The 21,910-nt window shown below is 46.6% G+C and overlaps 2 protein-coding genes across 2 annotated transcripts; both read right to left on the bottom strand.

The window, feature by feature from the left end:
* Positions 1-8,481: 8,481 nt before the first annotated feature.
* LOC139354504 (uncharacterized) lies at positions 8,482-11,862 on the bottom strand. Its single transcript, XM_070998743.1, has 2 exons — positions 8,593-11,862; positions 8,482-8,541 (listed from the first exon to the last, which is right to left on the bottom strand). The coding sequence occupies exon 1, from the start codon at positions 11,753-11,755 to the stop codon at positions 8,759-8,761; it is 2,997 nt and encodes a 998-aa protein (XP_070854844.1). The 5' UTR covers positions 11,756-11,862; the 3' UTR covers positions 8,482-8,541; positions 8,593-8,758.
* Positions 11,863-11,875: 13 nt separating this feature from the next.
* Positions 11,876-14,544, bottom strand: LOC139354505 (uncharacterized). The gene is made up of 2 exons (XM_070998744.1): positions 14,365-14,544; positions 11,876-14,313 (listed from the first exon to the last, which is right to left on the bottom strand). Exon 2 carries the CDS (start codon positions 13,799-13,801, stop codon positions 11,876-11,878), a length of 1,926 nt encoding a protein of 641 aa, XP_070854845.1. The 5' UTR covers positions 13,802-14,313; positions 14,365-14,544.
* Positions 14,545-21,910: the final 7,366 nt, after the last annotated feature.

Below are 21,910 nucleotides of genomic sequence, written 5' to 3' on the forward strand. Positions count from 1 at the left end.
GAATAACAACTAAAAGAAGTTGGGATGTGCAAATTATTGTGTGTTGTGAAAATAATTTTGACTAGGTTTGTATATAAAGATAATCGGACCTCACGATTTTTAGCGATGCTGCTCTTGCAACAGTCTCAAGAGTCCGAGCAATTTCCCATTACCTAAAACCCTTAAGCCTTTAATTTTAATTTTATAATACGATCTATCCAACCTATAAACAAGAAATTCGGGGCTTAAAAAAATAAAAAAAAACCGGGTCTGTGCTTGACTTTTCTGGTTACTCCTCCATCCGCTCGCAATTCCTTAAACCTAGTATTCAGATCAGTTAAGATTTTCACTAGTCGAAAAATTGTGTTCCTTGTAGTGTGACCAAAGTATTAAAAGCTTACCCGCAATGCGAGTAGCATGGACTTACTGTCAAGCAAATGGGTTTGTTTTGTTGACAAACGAAAAATTTAAGGATATTACAAATCTGCTGGTGCACAAAGAAATATGTCACGATCCAGTTTCGATGGAGAAGCATTGAACAGCAGCTGTGTGGCAACTCCAAAGCCAGTTGGCGAGTAATTATGGATATAATTCACCGTAAGTCGCGCTATCTATTCGCCTTATTCCTGACAAACCAACAGCAACTCACAAATTCCCCTATACAACGCCTAAGTATTGGAAGTGTGTGACATTCTCAGAAGAGGGATAGTGCGCAATAAGTGAAATCGAGCAAAATTTAATGGACACAAATTAAAGCGAAATTAATACACTATGCCGGGAAAGAACTATTCGACTAAGAAAGCCCTACAACATAAGTGCAGAGAAGCGGGACTCTCGACATCGGGAAATCGCGAAGACATGCTAAAAAGATTAAACTCCCAAAACAGCGACGATGAATACATAAGTGCAGAAAACCAATCACTTCAAAAGAAGGTTGTGGAGCTAGAGAAAACGGTCCAAGAGTTTCAGGAGAGATCTTTTCACCCCTTCGTATTATCATCACCAATCGAAAAATCTGCAAGAGTAAACGAAGTTCAGCCAGCCAACGGTAGCTATACAACGAGTCAGAGGCATGATGAAAAAAGGCAACAACAAGAAATCGACCTACGATCCAGCGAGATGCATGTGCAAAAATTAACGAATGTCCCAAACATAAACTTGGCAACGTCTGAATCATAGCAGAACGATAACTACCCAACTCAACCACACAACATGCTCTTTGCTACGTCACAGCGAAATGTTATCCACCCGACTCATCCACACACCGTGCACTTTTCTACGTCACAGAAATTTGCAGACTGTGCTGAATCACAGCCAAACATGAACATCCCGGTCACTTACCCAAACTTTGGAAATTTTGTAGCTTCGGGAAACGATTTTAATCAATACAGTACTTTCCCAATACATCAACCGATATATAACGAGTAACCGTATGCTCGTGCTGGCTACTTGGATAACAGGATCCCTACTGGCAATGAAAACCTTAATCCCTCCTATGGAAACATAAGTGATATTGTCGCACTGCTTCCGGATTTTAATCCATCATCTGGTAAATCGTGTTAACTCCCTTCGTAACGCTTATCGTTGTAAGGTAATATTTGCAGTTCAACAAAAAATGCTCGTTATTCGGTAGACTCTACGGATCAAATATTTCAAACATGGCCCCAGTTTACTGCAAGATTTTTAAATAACTTTCCATGTCTCAGCAATCGGCAGACGTTCACCATAAGATGTCAAAAACGCATAGAGATTCCACCGAGTCACCGTCAGATTATTTCTACAAGATGCTAGCTTTAAGTAAAAAGGGTGAGCTACCAGATTCCGCAATTTGCACACACATTGTCAACGGGATTAACGACTACGATTTAAAGAGAAAGGTATCCAACAGTTATATTTCATGTAACGAACTTCTACGCGATATTCTTGCATACTCAGCGCATAATATCATAACGCATAACGCCAGTCAAATGTCAAACAAACGGGATCTTAACGTCAACCTTCATAAGCCGAATTCATCCTTGGTTACAAAACGTGCTTTTAACGATAAAGTCGAAGTATCGGTTAAATGCTACAATTGTCAGAAGGTTGGACACTATTCTTCGAAATGTCCTGAGCCCCAGCGCAAGCCTCGTTGCACGCACTGCAATCGCACAACACACGATTCTGCCAGCTGCCCCGATAACACAAAAACAGGTCCAAAAATTAATAAAATTGACTCTGGTTCTGATTCGGAAATCTCCAAATCGATCTCAGCAAACGGCAATGAAACCGTCGCATTCGTAGATCAAGGCAGTACGCGAACGCTAATTCGTAAGTCATTCGCCGAAAACGTAGGTGTTTTACAACGATGTGCTGTTACTCTGCACGGATTTGGTGGTGGGAAATTCCTTTGCACACAGAAACTTTTCGTGAAAATTGTGATTGACAATTCTGATTATCTAATAACCGAAAATGTACTTTTGGCTAAGGATATCCTTTGTCGCGGTGGAAACAAATTGATCATCCTCGGTAACGAGTGTTACGTAGAGAATATTCGAAAAATTCAAACAAGCCAAGAGCGTTCCTCAGTTGAGAACGAACTCATAAATGGATTGATATTGGAAAACGATTCTTGCTTTGCGGAGAAAGCTAACGAGCTCGGCAAATGTTCTCTAACCAAAATGAAAATAACTTTAACATAAAACGTTCCGTGCTACACTAAGCCCTACCGTACGCATTTTGCACTTAGACTTGTCGTCGGTAATATTATCTCCGAGTTACTCGATAGTGATATCATTCGTCCTTCGGACTCTCCTTATGCATCTGGAATTGTCGTCGTTAAAAAACAGAATGGTGAACATCGTCTTTGCGTCGACTACCGACGTCTCAACAGTATAACCGTCAAAATACCGTTTCCAATGCCAAATCTGGAGGAACAATTTGCCCAATTAGCCGGGAATGCCTATTTTTCTCAGCTGGCCTTGCGTATGGGATATCATCAAGTCGATGTTTGCGAGTCATCCAAACAATTCACAGCATTTGTAACTTCAGACGGCCACTACGAATATTACAGGATGCCGTTCGGTCTCGTCAATGCCCCAGCAGTTTTTCAGGCGGTCATGAACAAAGTAGTCAAACGAATGGAGCCAGGTGAGATACTCGCATATTTAGATGACGTCATAGTTCTGAGCAAAACGTTTGATGAGGGTATCCAACGACTCGAAAAATTCTTTTGAATTCTTAAAGAGAGCGGCTTAACACTTCGCTATGACAAATACAAGTTTCTTCAATCAGAAATAACTTTTTTGGGCCATATTGTCAACAAAGATGGTATCACTCCTGGAGAAAACAAGGTGAGCGCTATCAAAAACTTCAAAGTCCCCAATAACGTAAAGGATGTCAGACGATTTTTGGGTCTAACAGGATTCTTTCGAAAGTTTGTTGAAAACTACTCCTTAATAACAAGACTCCTTACACGATTGTTGCGTAAAACAGACCAAAACTGTTTTGATTGGGAAATGACCAGCAACGGGCTTTTAACGAGCTAATCGACAAATTGTGCTGTGTTCCTGTTCTGGTTCTGTATGACTTTGCGGCACAACATGAGGTACACATAGATGCTTGTGCGATCGGGCTAGCAGGAGTCCTATTGCAATCTCAAGACAAAACCAATTGGCGACCTGTCTGCTATTTTAGTAGGCACTGTACTGACGCTGAAAGTAGATACCATAGCTATGAACTCGAGCCGTCGTAGAAACACTTTAAAGGTTTAGGGTGTATATTCTAGGAAAACCCTTCCGACTCGTTACTGATTGTTCCGCCATTGCTAAGGTAAAACTCAATAAAGAGTTAATCCCGCAAGTCGCACGTTGGTGGATTAAAATACTGGACTACGACTGTAAAATGGCCCATGTGGATGCCATGAGCCGCGCTCCCGATTGGCCTCCTGGAAAATCCTTACAGGAAGTAGTGCGCACCATAATTACGGACGTCGATGACTGGTTGTTAACTATACAGCTTCAGGATGAGGCCCTTGTTCAAATTTTTGCTGTATTGAATGGCCACAGTACCGGCAATCAGCTAAAGCAACTTCAAGCTGATTACGTAATCAAAAATCACCGTCTATATCGCAAGGTCGAAAAAGGAATAGCTTTCGTTGTACCAAAGAACGTGAGGTGGCGCATTGTTAAGATGAGTCATGATGATTTTGGACATTTCGGTCTTGACAAAACAATAGGACGAATTCAACAAAAATTCTGGTTCCCCAGAATGCGGAAATACGTGAAAGAATATATCTCAACATGCATTCAATGCTGCTACTACAAATCCAAAGGAGGCAAGCCCGAAGGTTGCATGCATTATAATGACACCGATCCAGTACCATTTCGCAGGCTACACATTGATCATTTGGGACCGTTTGTTCGAAGCAAACGCGGAAATACCCATATACTAGCCTTCAGTAAATATCTGATTGTAAAGGCAGTTTAAAACACAAAAACCTTCCAGTGCTGAACATTTTAAATGAAGTTTCTAGCTACTTCGGTCTGCCAACGATAATAATATCCGATCGTGGAACAGCGTTTACCTCGAAACAATTTGAAGAGTACTGTAAGCACAACCAGATTCAACACATTAAAAACGCTGTGCGAACACCTCGTGCAAATGGACAAGTCGAGCGAGCAAACCAAACTATTCTCAACTATGTACGCGCCATAAACGACAACCCGAAGGATTGGGATCTTACTTTACATAATCTTCAGTGAAGTGTAAACTCTCAAAAGAACGAAACATCAGGATTCAGCCCAATTGATTTGGTGTCAATTTGGTGGAATCATCTCACGGCAGCTATACACGCCGATTTGGGAAAAGATGAGAAGGAATCTGTCATCGACAACAGAAACCAAGCGCTCGTCAATATTGCAAGCGAGCGAGCTAAATGGAAACAACGGTTTGACACGAAACACGCTAACCCTTCTATCTACTCCACAGATAATCTTGTAGTCGTTGCAAACGAACCAGCTGCTACAGGCGAGTCGCGAAAGCTCGAACCACGTTACCGAGGACCCTTTATCGTCGTCAAGGTCCTTGGAAATGATCGTTATGTAATCGAAGACGGTAATCGAAGGTATTCAGATTACAGGACGTAAATACTGTTCTGTCTATTCCTCCGACAAAATCAAGCCGTGGTGCTCCAACATCCCTGAGCTGGATGTTCCCGAAGATGACGATGATCCGAATGCAGGATTGGCCGAGCTGTCACGATCCAGTTCCGATGGAGAAGCATTGAACAGCAACTGTGTGGCAACTCCGAAGCCAGTTGGCGAGTAATTGTGGAACGAGATCGACACGAGCAACGTCAGCTCCGCGAGAACGACACATCGCAACGTACATATTTCATAAGCCAATATATCTATTCATATTTTGTAATCCATTGGTTTATCAATAAAATACCATAACTAATAACACGAGTTAGTGTAATTATTCACCGTAAGACGCGCTATCTATTCGCCTTATTCCTGACAAACCAACAGCAACTCACACATTCCCCTATACAACGCCTAAGTATTGGAAGTGTGTGACAAATACAATTAAATGGAATGTTCGAAGGATGTTATTATTTATGTAAAAAAGAAGTCGCTCAGCATCATTGTAATGATGCTCCTTCAGCTGTCCCTTAGCGGGCGTAATCATGTGAAGAACATAGATTTTAGCAATCATACGGATGGACACACAGACGAACAGTCGGACAGACGGACAAGGCCTGCTCGACTCGGCTAGTGATCCGGGTCAAGAATATGTACATATACTTAAAGGGGTCGGCAACGCTTCCTTCTACCTGTTCACGAATGTGCCACGCCCACTCTAACGCCCAAAACTGTGGCTCGTACAGTTTTGATGCTTGAATACAAATTTTAACTGAAATGTATTGTCCTCATCAATACCTATCGATAAACCCACAAAAAAGTTTCCCACGCCCACTTTAACGCCCACAAACCGCCCACAAACTTCAAAAAATCGTACGTATAAACGCGGATATCTCAGACCCAATTTTGGGAGAGGCCATGTAATATGGCGGGGGGAGGAACGATGACCAGCAGATATCAGTATAGTCGCAGCCATATTGTCCAACTTGGCAGATGCAGCTGGAAGTGCTAGGATACATTTTTTTGTGCTTAAAATTTAATAACAGTGAGTGATAGGAAAGTTACATTCTAGTTCGTAATTTATTAATAATTATTTATAAAGGCAGCCGGGCTCCCAACACAAAGGGCCCCGGGATATTTACTTAGGAGTTTCACTCATATCTGCGCGACTTTGCCACACCTACCAGCCCGTCTTGGCTGCCAGCAACCGGTGTCCGTTCGACCAGCACAAACGACAAGCCAAACGACAAGCCAGAGGTATCGCCATTTTCTCTGGCAGCCGACTCTCGGACTGCCCTTGCGCGACTCACTATAGTGCGCCAGTTTTCCTGTGTGGAGATCCGTATATCCGCTGACCTCCGGCAAGAAGTCTTCAGCCGGGCTATAATCGCCCTCCAGGCCCGGCCCAATAGTGGCTGAAATTTAGCAAAAATTAAATACACGTGTACCTTCATTATATATATTTATATTTACTTCCCTGTTCAACTGTGAATTTATCCGGAGTTAGACCCGAGAGCCTTATTTGTCCTCGTTGTTAGCGTAGAATCAAAAAGGTTGCGAGCATTAGTTGGTATAGTTTACAGTGCAGTTACGTACCTTTTTGGCCTGTCCCTTCTTTTCCCCTGGAGCTCCTCAGGATTTGGTGACCATACACACGCGCATCGCGTATGTTCCGTTGAGGGCCGTGTTTCCATGCGAGCTCTACCAATACGTGACTGGTAGAACATAGTTTCCGCGGCGCCTGTACCCTTTTTTCCAGCAAAACAAATCCTCTGCTTTGATCGCTTAAATATTTTAGACGGTGGCCAAGTATTCGGTCTTAGAGGCTGAGGAAGGATAAATCGGTTAAGAGGAGTATGAATATAAATGATTGTACTTACCATAACCATAAACATTTGTAAAACCCACAAAGTGTGAGTAAGCTTTCCCAGTGGGGGAGATGGAACCGTCGTAGTCGCGAGGAGAGGTCTCCTGCCGACCGAGAATGGGTGGGGCCCTGCAGCAGGGTGGGAGCGCTTGGGCGTTTAAGTGGGCGTGGCAAACTTTTTTTTGGGTCAATTGATTGGTATTGATGAGAACAGCACATTTCAGCTAAAATTTTTATTTTAGCATCATAACTCTAGGAGCCACAGTTTTGGGCGGTTTGTGGGCGCAAGAGTGGGCGTGGCACTCTGCTGAAACAAACTTGCGCTGCGTAAGAAGCTTGTGGGGTCGGAAACGCTTCCTTCTGCCTGTTACATACTTTCCGACGAATCTAGTATACCCTTTTACTCTACGAGTAACGGGTATAAATAGGAGAATTTGAAAGGTGTTTGAAAGTGAGGAAGATTTTTTTATTGTTATTTAATTTTGCTATAAGTTATCGTATTTATTTATTTATTTTGTTGTTTATTATTTTATTTATTATTGTATATATTTATTATCCTATTTATTTATTTATTTATCATATTATTAGTTATTAGGTATGTCGGGTTATTGATATGATTTTCCATATTTTTGCGCAGATTGTATATGGCGAATATACTTGAGCATGCCACTGCCGACTTGAGAATGCGCGCCAGCCTTCTTGCATACCGAAAATGATCTTCCGAAAATGCTGCAACGACCATACTGGTATCTCTGTCTCTCGCAGTGGCTCAATAATTGTCACTTGGTACACGCATTTGATTTAATGCTTTTACACTGACTACCATAATTTAAGATCCGACATGGCCATTCTGACAATTACACGACCTCGTGTACTGTAATCTTAATATTTTAAATATGACTTATAAATCCGTGATTAAAGCTTGTGTTTTCTTTTAATCATCAATTTCGAATATCATTTATTTATTCGTTTATTTATTCAGCCATACAAAAACTTTGCATCCGCCAGGTTATTTCCATTCGAATTTTCAAAGACATCCTCCATTCACAAACATTTTCTTATCGAAGTCTATTGCATATTCATTTCAACCATTCCATACTCTATATGAACATTTTGTTTTGACATAACATATCCTCTCACACGGATATATTATAGCCATTTCAACAAGCCTCAGGCGGGCACTCCAGTTCACTCGGAACATAACCATCTGGCATCTTTCTCAAATCTTCATGACAATATTTATAAGTTCTCTTAATATGCAATGACTTCAAGATATATCTATCTCCTTCTAGAACTTCACTAACCAAAAATGGTCCTTTAAACTTTACATCCAATTTAGTTTGATGCCGTTCTTCATTTTTCAGTAAAAGAAAATCTCCAATTTTATGTCGTTCAACTGCTGCTTTATTTTTTATCGAATCTTATTTTGTCGTAATTAGCTTTGTCTTGCATCATATGGAGTTGCCTTGTTAACGACTACCCCACACCCGTAGGTCCGAAGAGAGGGTGAACTTTAAGGGCGGCGTGCGCCTGGTGGCGCTCGATTGGTGCGATCGGGGCGATCGTTTTATTCTGTTAACAATTCAAATCAGCCTCATACATTTCAAACTAACTTAATCTTACCGCAGTGTGCCCTCCTACGATTCACAAGACAATGAGAAGCACAATTTATGGCGGCATCCATTAAACCGATATTAGTAGGCCCGCACTTCAAGGGCCAAGATCCATACGAGATCGGATAAATTAACAAATACTAGATTTCTCTTACAATACTTAGTCTACCTATCGATTACAATGTTCGACCGTCGACATCCCCGACCCCGTGAAGAACCGCTTCACTCAAATCCAAAACTGCAACTTTTGAGACGGGCCGCAACATTGTCCGAGATAGGCCATTGTCGTTCACGCGCACAGTAGCGCGTCTGACGACTCCATCAGCTCCGCTGTAGACCTCCTCCACGATTCCCTTGCGCCACTCTCTTCTGGGCAAGGCAGGATCGCAGACGAAGACCATATCGCCCTGGCGGATGGGCTCCGTTCTCCGGCACCACTTCTCGCGGCGCACAAGCGTAGGCAGGTACTCCAGGACCCACCTCCTCCAGAAACGGTCTCGCAGCATGCGAGCAATCCTCCACTGCTTTCGCGTAGAACCCTCCTTGGGCAGCTCCGCATCCAATCCAGGCGTATTCGGCAGGTTAGCTGCTCCCTTGAGCAGATCATTTGGCGTCAACGGCGCCTCTTGGTCCGCATCCACCGGCAAGTGGGTGAGCGGACGCGAGTTGACTACATTCTCCGCCTCGATCAGGAAACTCTCCAACACATGATCCCTCGGCGCAACTTCCTTCAGGGTATGGCGCAGCACTCGTTTGACGCACTGCACCATCCGCTCCCATACTCCGCCCTCAGACGGGTTCGTTGGGCAATTGAAATCCCATTCAATGCTTCTGCTGGACAACTCACTCTGTATCCTCTCCGTCTCGAACACGTCTCCAAATCGCTTGGCCTCCCTGTCAGCTCCCACGAAGTTCTTGCCGTTATCACTCCGCAGTCTATGTACTGGTCCTCTACGGCAGACGAAGTTCCTGATCGCTATTATGCAGGAATCCGTCGACAGGTCATGAGCCAACTCCAGATGAATCGCCCTTGTCGTCAAGCATGTGAACAAGGCGACCCAACGCTTCTCTCTGTGACGGGATACAGTCACCAGCAGTGGCCCAAAGTAATCCAATCCGGTGTACTTGAATGGCCATCCTCCCGCTTCCAGTCGATCCTCTGGTAGGGGTCCCATTATCGGCGGCATCGGCCGCGTTCGCTGCAACTTGCACTCGTTGCACGACGAGATTACTTCCTTCAGCACTCGTCTCATCTTCGTGACCCAGAATCTCGTCCGAATCTGAGCAATCGTCGCATCCACGTTTTGATGCTTCATCTGGGCATGAAAGTGCCTCACAATCAAATCCGTAAGACTGTGCCTGTGTGACAGTATTACGGGCCTCATCGCACTGTACGGCATGCACAGCGCGGCATCAACTCTGCCATAAACTCGCAGAACTCTGTGTTCATCCACGTAAGGCGCCAGACCTCGAATCTCACACGAGCTGGCGACGTCCTTTCCGCATTCCGCCGACCTCATCTCGTCGGGGAACGACTCCAACTGGGCCTGTCTGACTAACAGGTTCTCCGCGGCCTCACACTCCGATGCAGTGAGTCCGTACTCCTCGATCTTGCTTCTCTGCTTGCGACACCAACGCGCAAACCTCAAGACCCATGCTGTGGTCCTCACCAGGCGACTGAAGCTCGAGAATCTCTGGAACGGAATGGCAAATTCATCCGCGGCCACCAATGCAAACTCACCGGGCATCTCCTCTTCATCAGGCGCATCTGGAACACGCTTAGTTCCCTCCTCAGGCGCATCTGGAACACGCTTAGTTCCCTCCTCAGGCGCATCTGGAACACGCTTAGTTCCCTCCTCAGGCGCCGGCCAGCCGCTCGCTGGCTGCCTCAAAAATGCGGGTCCGCTTAACCAACGTGATTCCGGGCTAAGGTCCGCCTTATTCTGCGACCGCGTCGCATCATCCGCTGCGTTGTCAGCTGTAGGTACCCACCTCCACTGGGAAACCTTCGACGACTCCAAAATCTCCGCCACTCGGTTGCCAACAAACTGCTTGTACCGGCGGTGTGTGCTGCCGATCCATCTCAGCACCGTCTTTGAGTCCGTCCACAACACCGTCTCGCTGATGTCCACACTGTGCTCCTCCTGGACAGTGTTCATCAGTCTGGTTCCAAGAACCGCTGCCTGCAGCTCCAACCTTGGGATCGACATCGTTCTCATCGGCGCGCACTTCGTCTTTGCGCACACGAAGCTAACCATCACGTTGTCATCCTCGTACGTATCCGGGTCTCGATCGTCGTTGCCATCTCTCCAAAGGAATCGTTGGGAACATCGATCCTCGGGTCGGATCAGCACTTGGTGGAACATCTCCTTGATGTCACCGCAGACTCCGACTGCTCCTTCCCTGAAGTGGAAGAGCACGGCTGGCAAGGGCTTGTAATGGTGAGGCCCCTTGTCCAGCGCCGAATTTAGCGAGGTTCCTCCAACCTTGGCTGCAGCATCGAACACAAGCCGGACCTTACCGGGCTTGTTCGGGTTTTCGACACCAAAATGTGGCAAATACCATAGCCGGTCGCTCGTCACCGCGACCTCATCCTGCTGCAGCTTCCTCGCATATCCTTTGGATACGTAATCCTTGATGATACGATCGTATTCCAGCGCCAACTGCCCGTTGCGCTTCAACTTCTTCTCCACATTGATCAGCCGTCTGTGCGCCATCTCATAGCTCCGTGGCAGCACAGCGTAGTCGTCCTTCCAGAGTAATCCCGTCTGGTAGCGACGCCCCACTTTCACCGTGGTATCTTCGAGGATCCTTTGTGCCCGCGCGTCATCGCTGCCTGCGACCTGTGGCGCGAGCTTCACACCAAAGCTTTCCATCTCGAAGTAGTCTTCCACCATCTTTTCCATCGTATCATCCATTGACACGGCTAGAAGGCAGGACTTCGGTGACGGCGTAGTCGATTGCCCACTTACTGGCCCAAACACAACCCATCCAAGCTCGGTTGCGGCCGCATACGGTCCCTCTCTGACAAACCGCCTCGTCCTAAGTGGCAATCCCAAATGTCCATGGTCCAGTCCGATGAGCAACTTAGGCACCACGTTGATGTAGGGCTTCATCGGCAAACGCGCATCCTTATGCACGCCCTGGACATCTCGTCGACCTAACGTCTGCATTGGCAGACTCAGGCTCGAAACGGAGTACACGTTCCTTAAAGCGTGGCGAGTGGGCTTCCCAGCTCCACTTATCTCTAGGCTCACCACGTTGCTGGGCTCTCTGCTGGCCCTTCCTCCAAATCATTGTATATTCAGCTGTCGATGCACGCCTCGCACTCCCAGATCCCTCCGTAGCTCGTCATCGATCATCGTGACGGAGGATCCTTCATCCAAGAGCGCGTATGTATCCACCTGGCGACCAGCTCCGTACAGCGTTACTGGCAGTATACGGAACAAAAGTCGGCCTCCTTCGGCGTCAACGCAGTTTAAGTTCCTCTGCACGGGTGCCTCCGCTGCCTGCGGGGCCCTTATCTCCAGGCTGTTTCTGGGGACAGCCGACTGTAGGCTCCCCTCGTGGTCCCTGTAACCACCTCGTGGCGAAGACCTCCTGTCCGGGCCGCGTCTGGAAACTGCTGACTGCTGGTTTCCTCCGTTGTGGCTCCTGAAGCCACCTCGCTGCGCCGGCCATCTTCGCTCCGCGTCCGCACCATGTAGCAGACGGTGATGCAATCTGCGGCATCCGTTGATCTGGCACTCGCCATGTACATCGCAGGTTCTGGTCGTATGTCCACTCCGTAAGCATGTGAAGCAGAGCCGATGCCTCCTCACCATGCTCCACCTACCCGGTGGCGAAGCTCCAATGAACTCCCTGCAGCTCGTCGCAGCATGTTGCCCTCCACAAATTGGACAACCTCCATGCCGATCATCCTGTTGATCGCATCCGTTCTGGTCGACGCTCGCATGTAGAACTCGACGCCTCGGCTCCTTTCCCTCGACGTCCAAAACCGTACACACGACGTTTGCGTACTCCTGCAGCCACACGCTGAAGTGCGCCACAGTGGGAAAGGGCTCGATCGATGCAGCGTGCCTGGCCCAGTCTACTCGCTTCATCGTAGGAAGCTTTGCCACAAGCTCCTCCATTAGCGTTGGGTTCCGCAGGTGCTGCTCCGCCTTCGCTGACTGCAAGAAGGCCGTAAGGTTACTCACTCGGGTTGCGAAGGGAACGATCCTCGCCAGGTGCTGCTCCGAAATCGGCGGCACCTCTCGCACGCTGTTCGGCTGGCTGCGTATAAGCTGCTCCGGTCGGCCGAACCTAAAGCGCAGCTGCTCCATCACGGCGCTGACGTTCCCAGGGTGAATCAGCAGCGACTTCACTGTCTCGCGTGCTTCATCCTTCAGCGCCTTCAACAACCTCTGGTTGTTCTCCAAGTCTGTGCAGTTGTATGCTTGGGTCGTCTCCACAAAGGCACAGTTAAAGATCGGCCACTCCTCGGGCTGCCCTCCAAATACAGGCAAGTCCGGAAGCTTCCTTGGCCCGTACACTCTTTGGGATTCATTCGGCGTTATCGGGGCGTAGGACCCAACAAATGGCGATGCTGTTGCCACGTTGTGGGTGCTCCCGCCCGGTAGCACGAATCCATGCGCTGTCTGCGCAACACTTGTAGCACACAGTGGCTCCACAAAATGATTGCTAGTCGTTAGCAATGGCGGTCCACTCCAAGATGGCGGCAGCGTGCAGGCCGCACTGCTCGCACCGACACCGCTATGTGGGACCGGCCCGACCCCGTTAGTTGAGGCCTCACCGTTAGATGTGGCTAATGGCGGTCCGCTCCAAGATGGCGGCCGCCCCGACGCTCCACTGATGGCGCCATCTGCGCGTGGGCCAACTGCGATTGGCGCGCAATTGGCGGTGCTCACACTATTCAGGGCTTTAACCTGTTTTAGCTCCTCCTCCAACGCCGCAATCCTTTTCAAAAGGTCCGACGTGAGGGACTGGTTCGTCTCCCGCTCTGGCTCTGATCCCGCAGCTGTGACAGCAGTACTCCTCGGTTGGGACGCTACTGTAGTCACCGTAGTGGCTGGGCTAGAAATGGCCGCCGCCGAGGTTATGTTCACTCGCGGCCGGTTTTCTGCTCCACTACTCACTGGCTGCTGATCCGCTCGCGTTGCTGTAGGGGTGGCTTCCCCTCCTCTCAGCCGGGAGCTCCTCTTCGGGGAATGCTGCATCCTAACAGGTCCAAATACGGCGCTGCCTCAGCGCTCTCCAAAATGGCGGCACCTGTGCCTTCTGGCCGCTGGCTGCGGCAGGCGATGCTTGACGCTCCTTGCGTCTTCTGGCCCGCTGTCTGCGGACCCCGTGCTTGGCGCTCCTTGCGCCTCCTGACCGCTGTCTGCGGTCTCCTTAACTGACGCGGCCTGCGTCTCCCTGTCGCTGACTGCGACTCCGTCCGTACCCAGTGTTCGGCGCTGTCTGCGCCCGTCTATGTCGCTGCCTGCGACTCCTCTACTGGTACGGGAATTGCTCCTGGCAACTCTCTAGCTGGTCGTCAAGCCGTCCTCCAGCGCAAGTTGCCCTTACAGTCTCCCTAGGACTGCGAATAAAAGGAGTTGTCTTGCATCATATGGAGTTGCCTTGTTAACGACTACCCCACACGCGTAGGTCCGAAGAGAGGGTGAACTTTAAGGGCGGCGTGCGCCTGGTGGCGCTCGATTGGTGCGATCGGGGCGATCGTTTTATTCTGTTAACAATTCAAATCAGCCTCATACATTTCAAACTAACTTAATCTTACCGCAGTGTGCCCTCCTACGATTCACAAGACAATGAGAAGCACAATTTATGGCGACATCCATTAAACCGATATTAGTAGGCCCGCACTTCAAGGGCCAAGAAATCCATACGAGATCGGATAAATTAACAAATACTAGATTTCTCTTACAATACTTAGTCTACCTATCGATTACAATGTTCGACCGTCGACAAGCTTGATTGTTCATATTTTCAATTGCCCTATCTCTAGCATTAACTTTATCTACCTCCATCTCCGTATCATACGGTGGAATCAAACCTAAAGGACGAGTCTCCTTGCCGACAAGTAACTCTAGGGGACTTGCTTTGGTTGTACTACTAACTGTGCAATTCAAGGCAAGTTGTACCTCACCTAAAGCATCCTGCCAAGATCGGTGACTTGATTCAACCGCTGACAGTAGATTCTAAAGGGTACTCATCACACGTTCAACTTGACCGTTTGCACGGCTTCCTCCTGTAGCTATAAGATGAAGCTTAATATTCTGTGATGTACAAAATTCTGAAAATTTCCCACTAGTAAAATATCTACCCTGATCAGCTATTATACGCTGCGGTATTCCGAACAAAGAAATAGATGATTTCATTGCCTGAATACAACTGTCAGAATCTAATCTTAAAGTATGAAACAAATAAACAAATTTTGTTAAGGCATCAATTTGTACTATCACGTATTCCTTAAGATCATTCTTCCCACTTAATTTTCCAGTGATGTCGATATGCACCGTGTGCCATGACACATTCACTTTTGGAATTGGATGTAACTCGGCTTGTATCTTCCCAGATGAACCCTTAACGGTTTTACATGTAATGCAGCTATCGACAAACTTTCTAACATATTTATTCATCTTAGCAAACCAATAATATTTGTCAAGAGTCTTTTTCCATCCCAAATGCATGATGGACTCGTGCACTTGATTTATTACTGACCATCGAAATGCATGGGACACTACTGGCAAACAACGGGTTCTTCCATTTCTCTGGACTTTACGAAACAAGACACCTTTTCTCAACTCATAAGTCTGTGCAACATCATCTGTCAACTCTTAAGAGCAGTGGTCGGCCCACACATACCATCGCAGGTTTGCCTTCCATTAGTGTGAGTGTAACAAACACGAAGTTTGATCGCGGCGTGCTGAAGCCTGACGTTTCTCTGCTTTGCACTGAGATCCTCTGCCGCAGCAACAAAAAAGCGCGCCGAAGCTGAGAAAAAAATGACCCGAAGAGCCATGCCGAAGTCACACGAACATGTACGTTATACGTAAGCGAGCAGAGGATGGGCAGAACACTTCCCTATGCTCACTAGATAGGCCGCTGCCGAACACTGCTTTAGAATTAAGTTTGTTAATGATATCAGTAATTTCAGAATCCTGGCGCTGCTCAGCAGCAAGCCATTCACTTGAGATTTCTGCCAAGTTTACATGCTTTTCAGGGACTAAAGACTTTTCAACTTTTGTGGCTTCCTGAATGTGATTTCTCGATAAAAAATCAACATGCGCCATGCGCTTTCCTTCTCTATATTCAATTTTGAAATCAAACGACTGCAGATACGCCCACCAACGATGCACTCTTGGTGTCAGATCAATCTTTGTCCGCAATGATTTAAGAGAATTACAGTCAGTATACACTACAAACGTACGACCAACTAAATAATGACAGAACTGTTTAACGGATTCTACCACTGCCAAGGTTCTAATTCGTATGAATGGTACCTAGACTCTGCAGGGGAAGTAGTTTTACTAAAATACTCTATTACATAAGGACTACCATTGATTCGATGCATTAACATTGCACCATAATCGTGAGAGCTTGCATCTGTGTGTAACTCTATTGGATGTTGTGGATCAAAAATAACAAGTACAGGCTTATTTATAAGGATAGCAATAATATTTTTTCTAATATCTTCCTACTCGTTATTTCAATTAAACACACTTTTACTCGAAGTTAAGGAATATATCGGTTTCATAATCTGTGAGAACCGAGGCACGAATTTTCGAAAATAAGACGCCAATCCTATAAACTGTCTTACGCTACGAACTGTTTGCGGTGGTAGCAAGGAATTTAACGCATTCATTTTTCGCGGATTAGGCCTTAACTCACCAGCTCGTACCTCATACCCCAAGTAGTTTTTAAGAATCCACATTTTTCTGTTAAAAGAGAATCCCGCTGCAGTCAATACATCCAACACAATCCTCAATCTTTCCATACCTAATTCTATGGTAGATGACACCACCATTATGAGATTTCCCAACGCGTTTATAATGGCTCACTGGAAAACAGACGGGGCGTTCTTGAGGCCAAATGGCATTGTCAGATACTCATAGTGACCATCAGGTGTAACAAACGAGGTATATTCAACAGAATCGGGATGAATGGGTATCTGATGGTATCCACTAGCCATATCCAGACAAGTAAAATATTTTGCACCCGCCAGTCTAGCAATCTGGTCGTTGATAGTGGTAAGGGATATCTGTCAGAAACAGTATTGCTGTTCAGTTCAGATCGGATCCGTTCTTCTTTTTAACCAAGAGTATAGGGCTAGCATAGGGAGAGCAACTAGGTCGAATAATGTTACAGTTTAACAATTCTGTTATCCTTTCACGTACAATTTCTTTTTCATTTGGACTCAGACGATATGGACGCCGCTGCACAGTTTTGTTTGAATTAATTAATCTAAAGTCATCTCACCCGTATTAACCTTTGTGCAAGGGATTCCATCAATAAATGCAGCTGAATTGTCTTTGAGTAATTTAATTAAGTTTTCCTTGTCATTACCAATCATTTCAGTATCAACATTAAGTAACAAGGCAGATGGCTCAGATAGACATATTTAGACTTAACAAATTCAAATTTATCAGGTGTCAAGATGATTTCGCATCCTTGACTAAGGAATTCCCTACCAATTACAATATCATTTGTGAGATGCTTATCTGCTATGATATGAAACAGTATTTCTACAATATTTCTTTTAATAATGCATTTAGATAGTTTTTGTAGCTTACTGGAAATGCCAGCGTCGCCAATACCTCGTATTATGACAATATTATTAATAAGTTTGCCATCAAATTTATCGGCAACACTACTTCGAATAAGTGAGCATTCTGCCCCGGAGTCAAAACAAATAGGAAAGATCTCACCCTGGTGTGTCAAAACTCCTTTTGGCTCAGACACAAAACATTGATTACATTTATTCTCAGTAACTGCTCCAGATTTAGCTGCATTGTTCGTGCACCGATTCGCAAGATGCCCAAGTTGTCCACACCGGTAACAGGTCACATTCTGCAAATCGCGATGCTGTTTATTCTCCGATCCAGACCGCTTTAATTTACACTCCGCCATTTTATGTCCTGGTTTCTTGCATAAGTGGCACACGATTTTGGCTCGCTTGCAGTCGCCGCTATTATCATCAGTACTTCCAGCACTCCGCTTTTTGTCAAATGTAAATGCTCTCAGCTCCATCTGGAGTTCACTTCTAGTTTGTACATTTGACGAAAACACCATACGCTGCAAACGGTTGTCAAAATTGGCCATATGCGCAAGTACCGTGGATACAGCTATTTCCTCGGCGTTCATATTGCGCCATTTTGTGGTCAATGACGTCACCATACGGCTTGCGTACACTGCAGGGCACTCGTTGTGTGCTGGACGGCTGTTCAGCAGATTCAGGAACATATCGCATTGCTCAATTAGTTCGCGGCCCGACATATAAGGAGCAGTAGTAAGCAAATATAGATATTTTTTATCGAAAGTGTCGATTATCATAAGCTCTGTGTAAAAATTATACAACTCTGTGACCACGTGCTTTTAAGTTACAAATTTTTAAGTAATACAACCTTTGGGTTTTTCTACAATATGGAAAAAAAGGAGTTTCGTGTCCTGATTAAGCACTGTTTTTTTATAGGAAAAAATACAGTAGAAGCAAAAGCTTGGCTTGATAAACATTACCCAGATTCTTCTCCGGGAAAATCAACCATCAAAGATTGGTACAATGAATTTAAACGTGGTCGTGTGGACACCAAAGACGCTGAACGCAGTGGTCGCCCAAAAACAGCAGTTACGCCAGAAAATGTGGCAAAAATCCGAAAAATCGTATTGGCCGATCGCAAATTGAAATTAAAGGAGATAGCTGATGCCTCAAAGATATCGGAAGGCAGTGTGTTTACGATATTACATGAACATTTGGACATGAGAAAGCTCTGCTCGAAGTGGGTGCCGCGATTGCTAACACCGGACCAAAATCAACAACGCATCGATGCTTCCGAGACGTGTTTAAGCATGTTGAAGCGCAATAGGACCGATTTTTTTCGCCGTTACGTAACCATGGATGAAACTTGGATACACCACTATACTCCAGAATCCAGTCGTCAGTCTTCTGAGTGGGTGGTAGCCGGTGAAAGCCGTCCGAAGCATCCCAAAACACAAATATCGGCGGGTAAGGTTATGGCTTCTGTATTTTGGGATGCACATGGGATTTTATTTATAGACTACCAGGAAAAAGTTAAAACAATAAACAGCGAATATTATATAAAACTGCTGGATCGATTGGATCGCGTTATCACGGAAAAACGTCCACATATGGCCAAGAAGAAACCACTGTTTCACCAGGATAATGCACCATGCCACAAGTCTATGGCAACAATGGTGAAATTGAGTGAATTGAGGTTCGAACTTCTGCCGCACCCACCTTATTCTCCAGATATGGCCCCCAGTGACTACTGGCTTTTTTCAGATCTCAAAAAGCACCTCCAAGGCAAGAGATATCGATCAAATGAAGAGGTGATTGTCGATACTGAGACCTATTTTGAGGGTAAAAGTTCATCTTTCTACAAAAATGGCATAGAAAGGTTGGAGAAGCGCTGGACTGAGTGTATAGCCGTAGATGGAAACTATATTGATGAATAAAACAAAATTTTCAAAAAAAAAAGTGTTTTTCCTTGTTAGGCCGGGAACTTATTGAGCGGTGTGATAGCTGCCGGCGTTTCCTTAATCTCGAAACGCTGTATAAATAGTTCTTTAAACTGCTTCCAATTAATGCCGGGATAGCAGATCTGTGCGAGCCACGCTGAAGCACTGCCCTGCATGCAACTACTCAACATCATGGTAAGTGCGCTGCCATCAATCTGCTGTTCGTCCATAATAATGCTTGCCGTTGCACACCATTGAGTCGCATCGGCTTCAGTTACATTTGGGTTAGATTTTGGCAAAACCACTTGATTTTGTGGAAGCACAGACGATTGCATAGCTTTACACATTTCAACGAAATCGCGATTCTGCTGTTCCATAATAGTACGCCACTGATCTTCAGAAAATGCAGGAGTTGGCACCGACCCCACTTCTGATGTCGGGTTATTAATATGATTTTCCATATTTTTGCGCAGATTGTATACGCCGAATATACGCGCCATCCTTCTTGCATACCGAAAATGCTCTCCCGAAAATGCTGCAACGACCATACTTGTATCTCTGTCTCTCGCAGTGGCTCAAGCATACACGCACAACAATCGTAGTGCGCATCTCCCTCTCAAACCTCTAACCTCACACAACTCTCTCTCTCATGTTCGCATCGAACTATACTGACCATCTGGCGAATAGACGGAACAAAGCGTACTAACAAACAACCGTTAAAGTGCAGAGACGAGAATTGTCACTTGGTACACGCATTTGATTTAATGCTTTTACACTGACTACCATAATTTAAGATCCGACAAGTATTTATTTAAAAATTCTTGAAAGCCATGTCCGAGGGTAAGGACGTCAGGGATAGGCACGGCCACCAGCTCAGATCGATGGGTCCTCCTGGCGACGACAAGGACGATGTCTGGTCCACAGATGTAGAGGGTGACGCTGGGTTGCCGCGGATATCGCTGGCTGAGGGTTTACCCAGAACGCCGGTAGGCGGTAGTGCGGTGGATCGGATTAGGGATCAACCGGCGGATCTGGTACACCAACGGTGGGCCAGGGTCCTTGACTTCAAGGCGGAGCAGAAGGACTCCGTTGCCAGTCGTTGAGGGAGGAGATTAAGATTGGCTTCATGGACATGATGAAGTTGCTGAACGATGTCCTTAGGCCAGCCGAGAGCAAACCGCAGCCGCTCCAGGAGGGCACGAGTCGCCAAGTATCAATAGTGCCCACTCCGTCGTGTCCAGAAGGCGGCGCAAATGGCCCAGCGGAAATTCAGCAGCGGCAGGAGACAGGAGGAGGCTACCGAAAGCCGCCGGAATTGCCACCCAGGCAGCGACCTTGACCGCAGGTGAACGACTCTCCAGGGATCGACAGCAGCCTGAGGCAGGAACCGGAGTATCATCCGGCAGGCAGGAGTGATCGCCACGCACGGCCGTGGTGTATCCAGGACCGAAGGACGGCGAATTTTCGGGACGAGCCGCGGATGTACGCCAATGCGGGCGCCGGCAACGGGAACCGCTACAGCCGCATGGACCGCTGGAACATCTCCTTTGGCGGCGAGGACGATGGCCATTCCGTGGATGATTTCGTGTTCCGTCTAGAGTTCCTGCAGCGGCAGCATCAGGGTCCGTGGAGAGAACTTCACTCGGGCAGAGCGAAGGAGTGGTACTGGGTACACGTACGCAGTCCAGAGTGGACACTTGGGCCCAGCTGCGCAGGGCGCTGATGGATCGGTTCCGTGGTCACCAGACGGAACACGACAGGATTTGTGAGCTTCTACAATGTGAGCAACAGCCGGGAGAGAGCGCGGATGACTACATCCATTCGATGCAGCAACTCGCCTCACGCCTAAAAAACCAATGCCAGAGCGGCAGTTGGTGAAGGTGGTGAAAAAGGGCTTGAAGGACGGCATCGCTAGGTACATCTGCGCGACCTACCAGCCCGACTTGGCTGCCAGAATACGGTGTCAGTTCGACCCGCGCAGACGACCAGCCATAAACGCCTTTCGCAGTCGACGCCGAAGACATCAAGCATTCCCCGGTGAGAGGTATCGCCATTTTGTCTCGCAGCCGAATCTCGGACTGGCCTTGCGAAACTCACCATAGTGCGCCAATTTTCCTGTGTGGAGATCCGTATATCCGCGCTCCAGGCCCGGACCAATAGTGGCTGAAACTTAGGACAAATGAAATACACGTGTACCTTGATTATATATATTGATATTTACTTCCCTGTTCAACAGTGAATTTATCCGGAGTTAAACCCGAGAGCCTTATTTGTCCTCGTTGTTTGCCTAGAATCAAAAAGGTCGCGAGCATTAGTTAGATGGTATAGTTTACAGTGCAGTTACGTACCTTTTTGGACTGTACCTTCTTTTCCCCTGGAGCTCCTCAGGATTTGGTGACCATACACACGTGCATCGCATATGTTCCTTTGAGGACCGTGTTTCCATGCGAGCTCTACCAATACGAGACTGGTAGAGCATAGTTTCCGCGGCGCCAGTACCCTTTTTCCAGCAAAACAAATCCTCCGCTTTGACCGCGTAAATATTTAAGACGGCGGCCAAGAACTCGGTCTTAGAAACTGAGGAAGGATAAATCGAAAGAGGAGCATTAATATAAATGGTTGTACTT

The sequence above is a fragment of the Drosophila suzukii genome (genome assembly GCF_043229965.1).
Source record: "Drosophila suzukii chromosome 2 unlocalized genomic scaffold, CBGP_Dsuzu_IsoJpt1.0 scf_2c, whole genome shotgun sequence".
Lineage (NCBI taxonomy): Eukaryota > Metazoa > Arthropoda > Insecta > Diptera > Drosophilidae > Drosophila > Drosophila suzukii.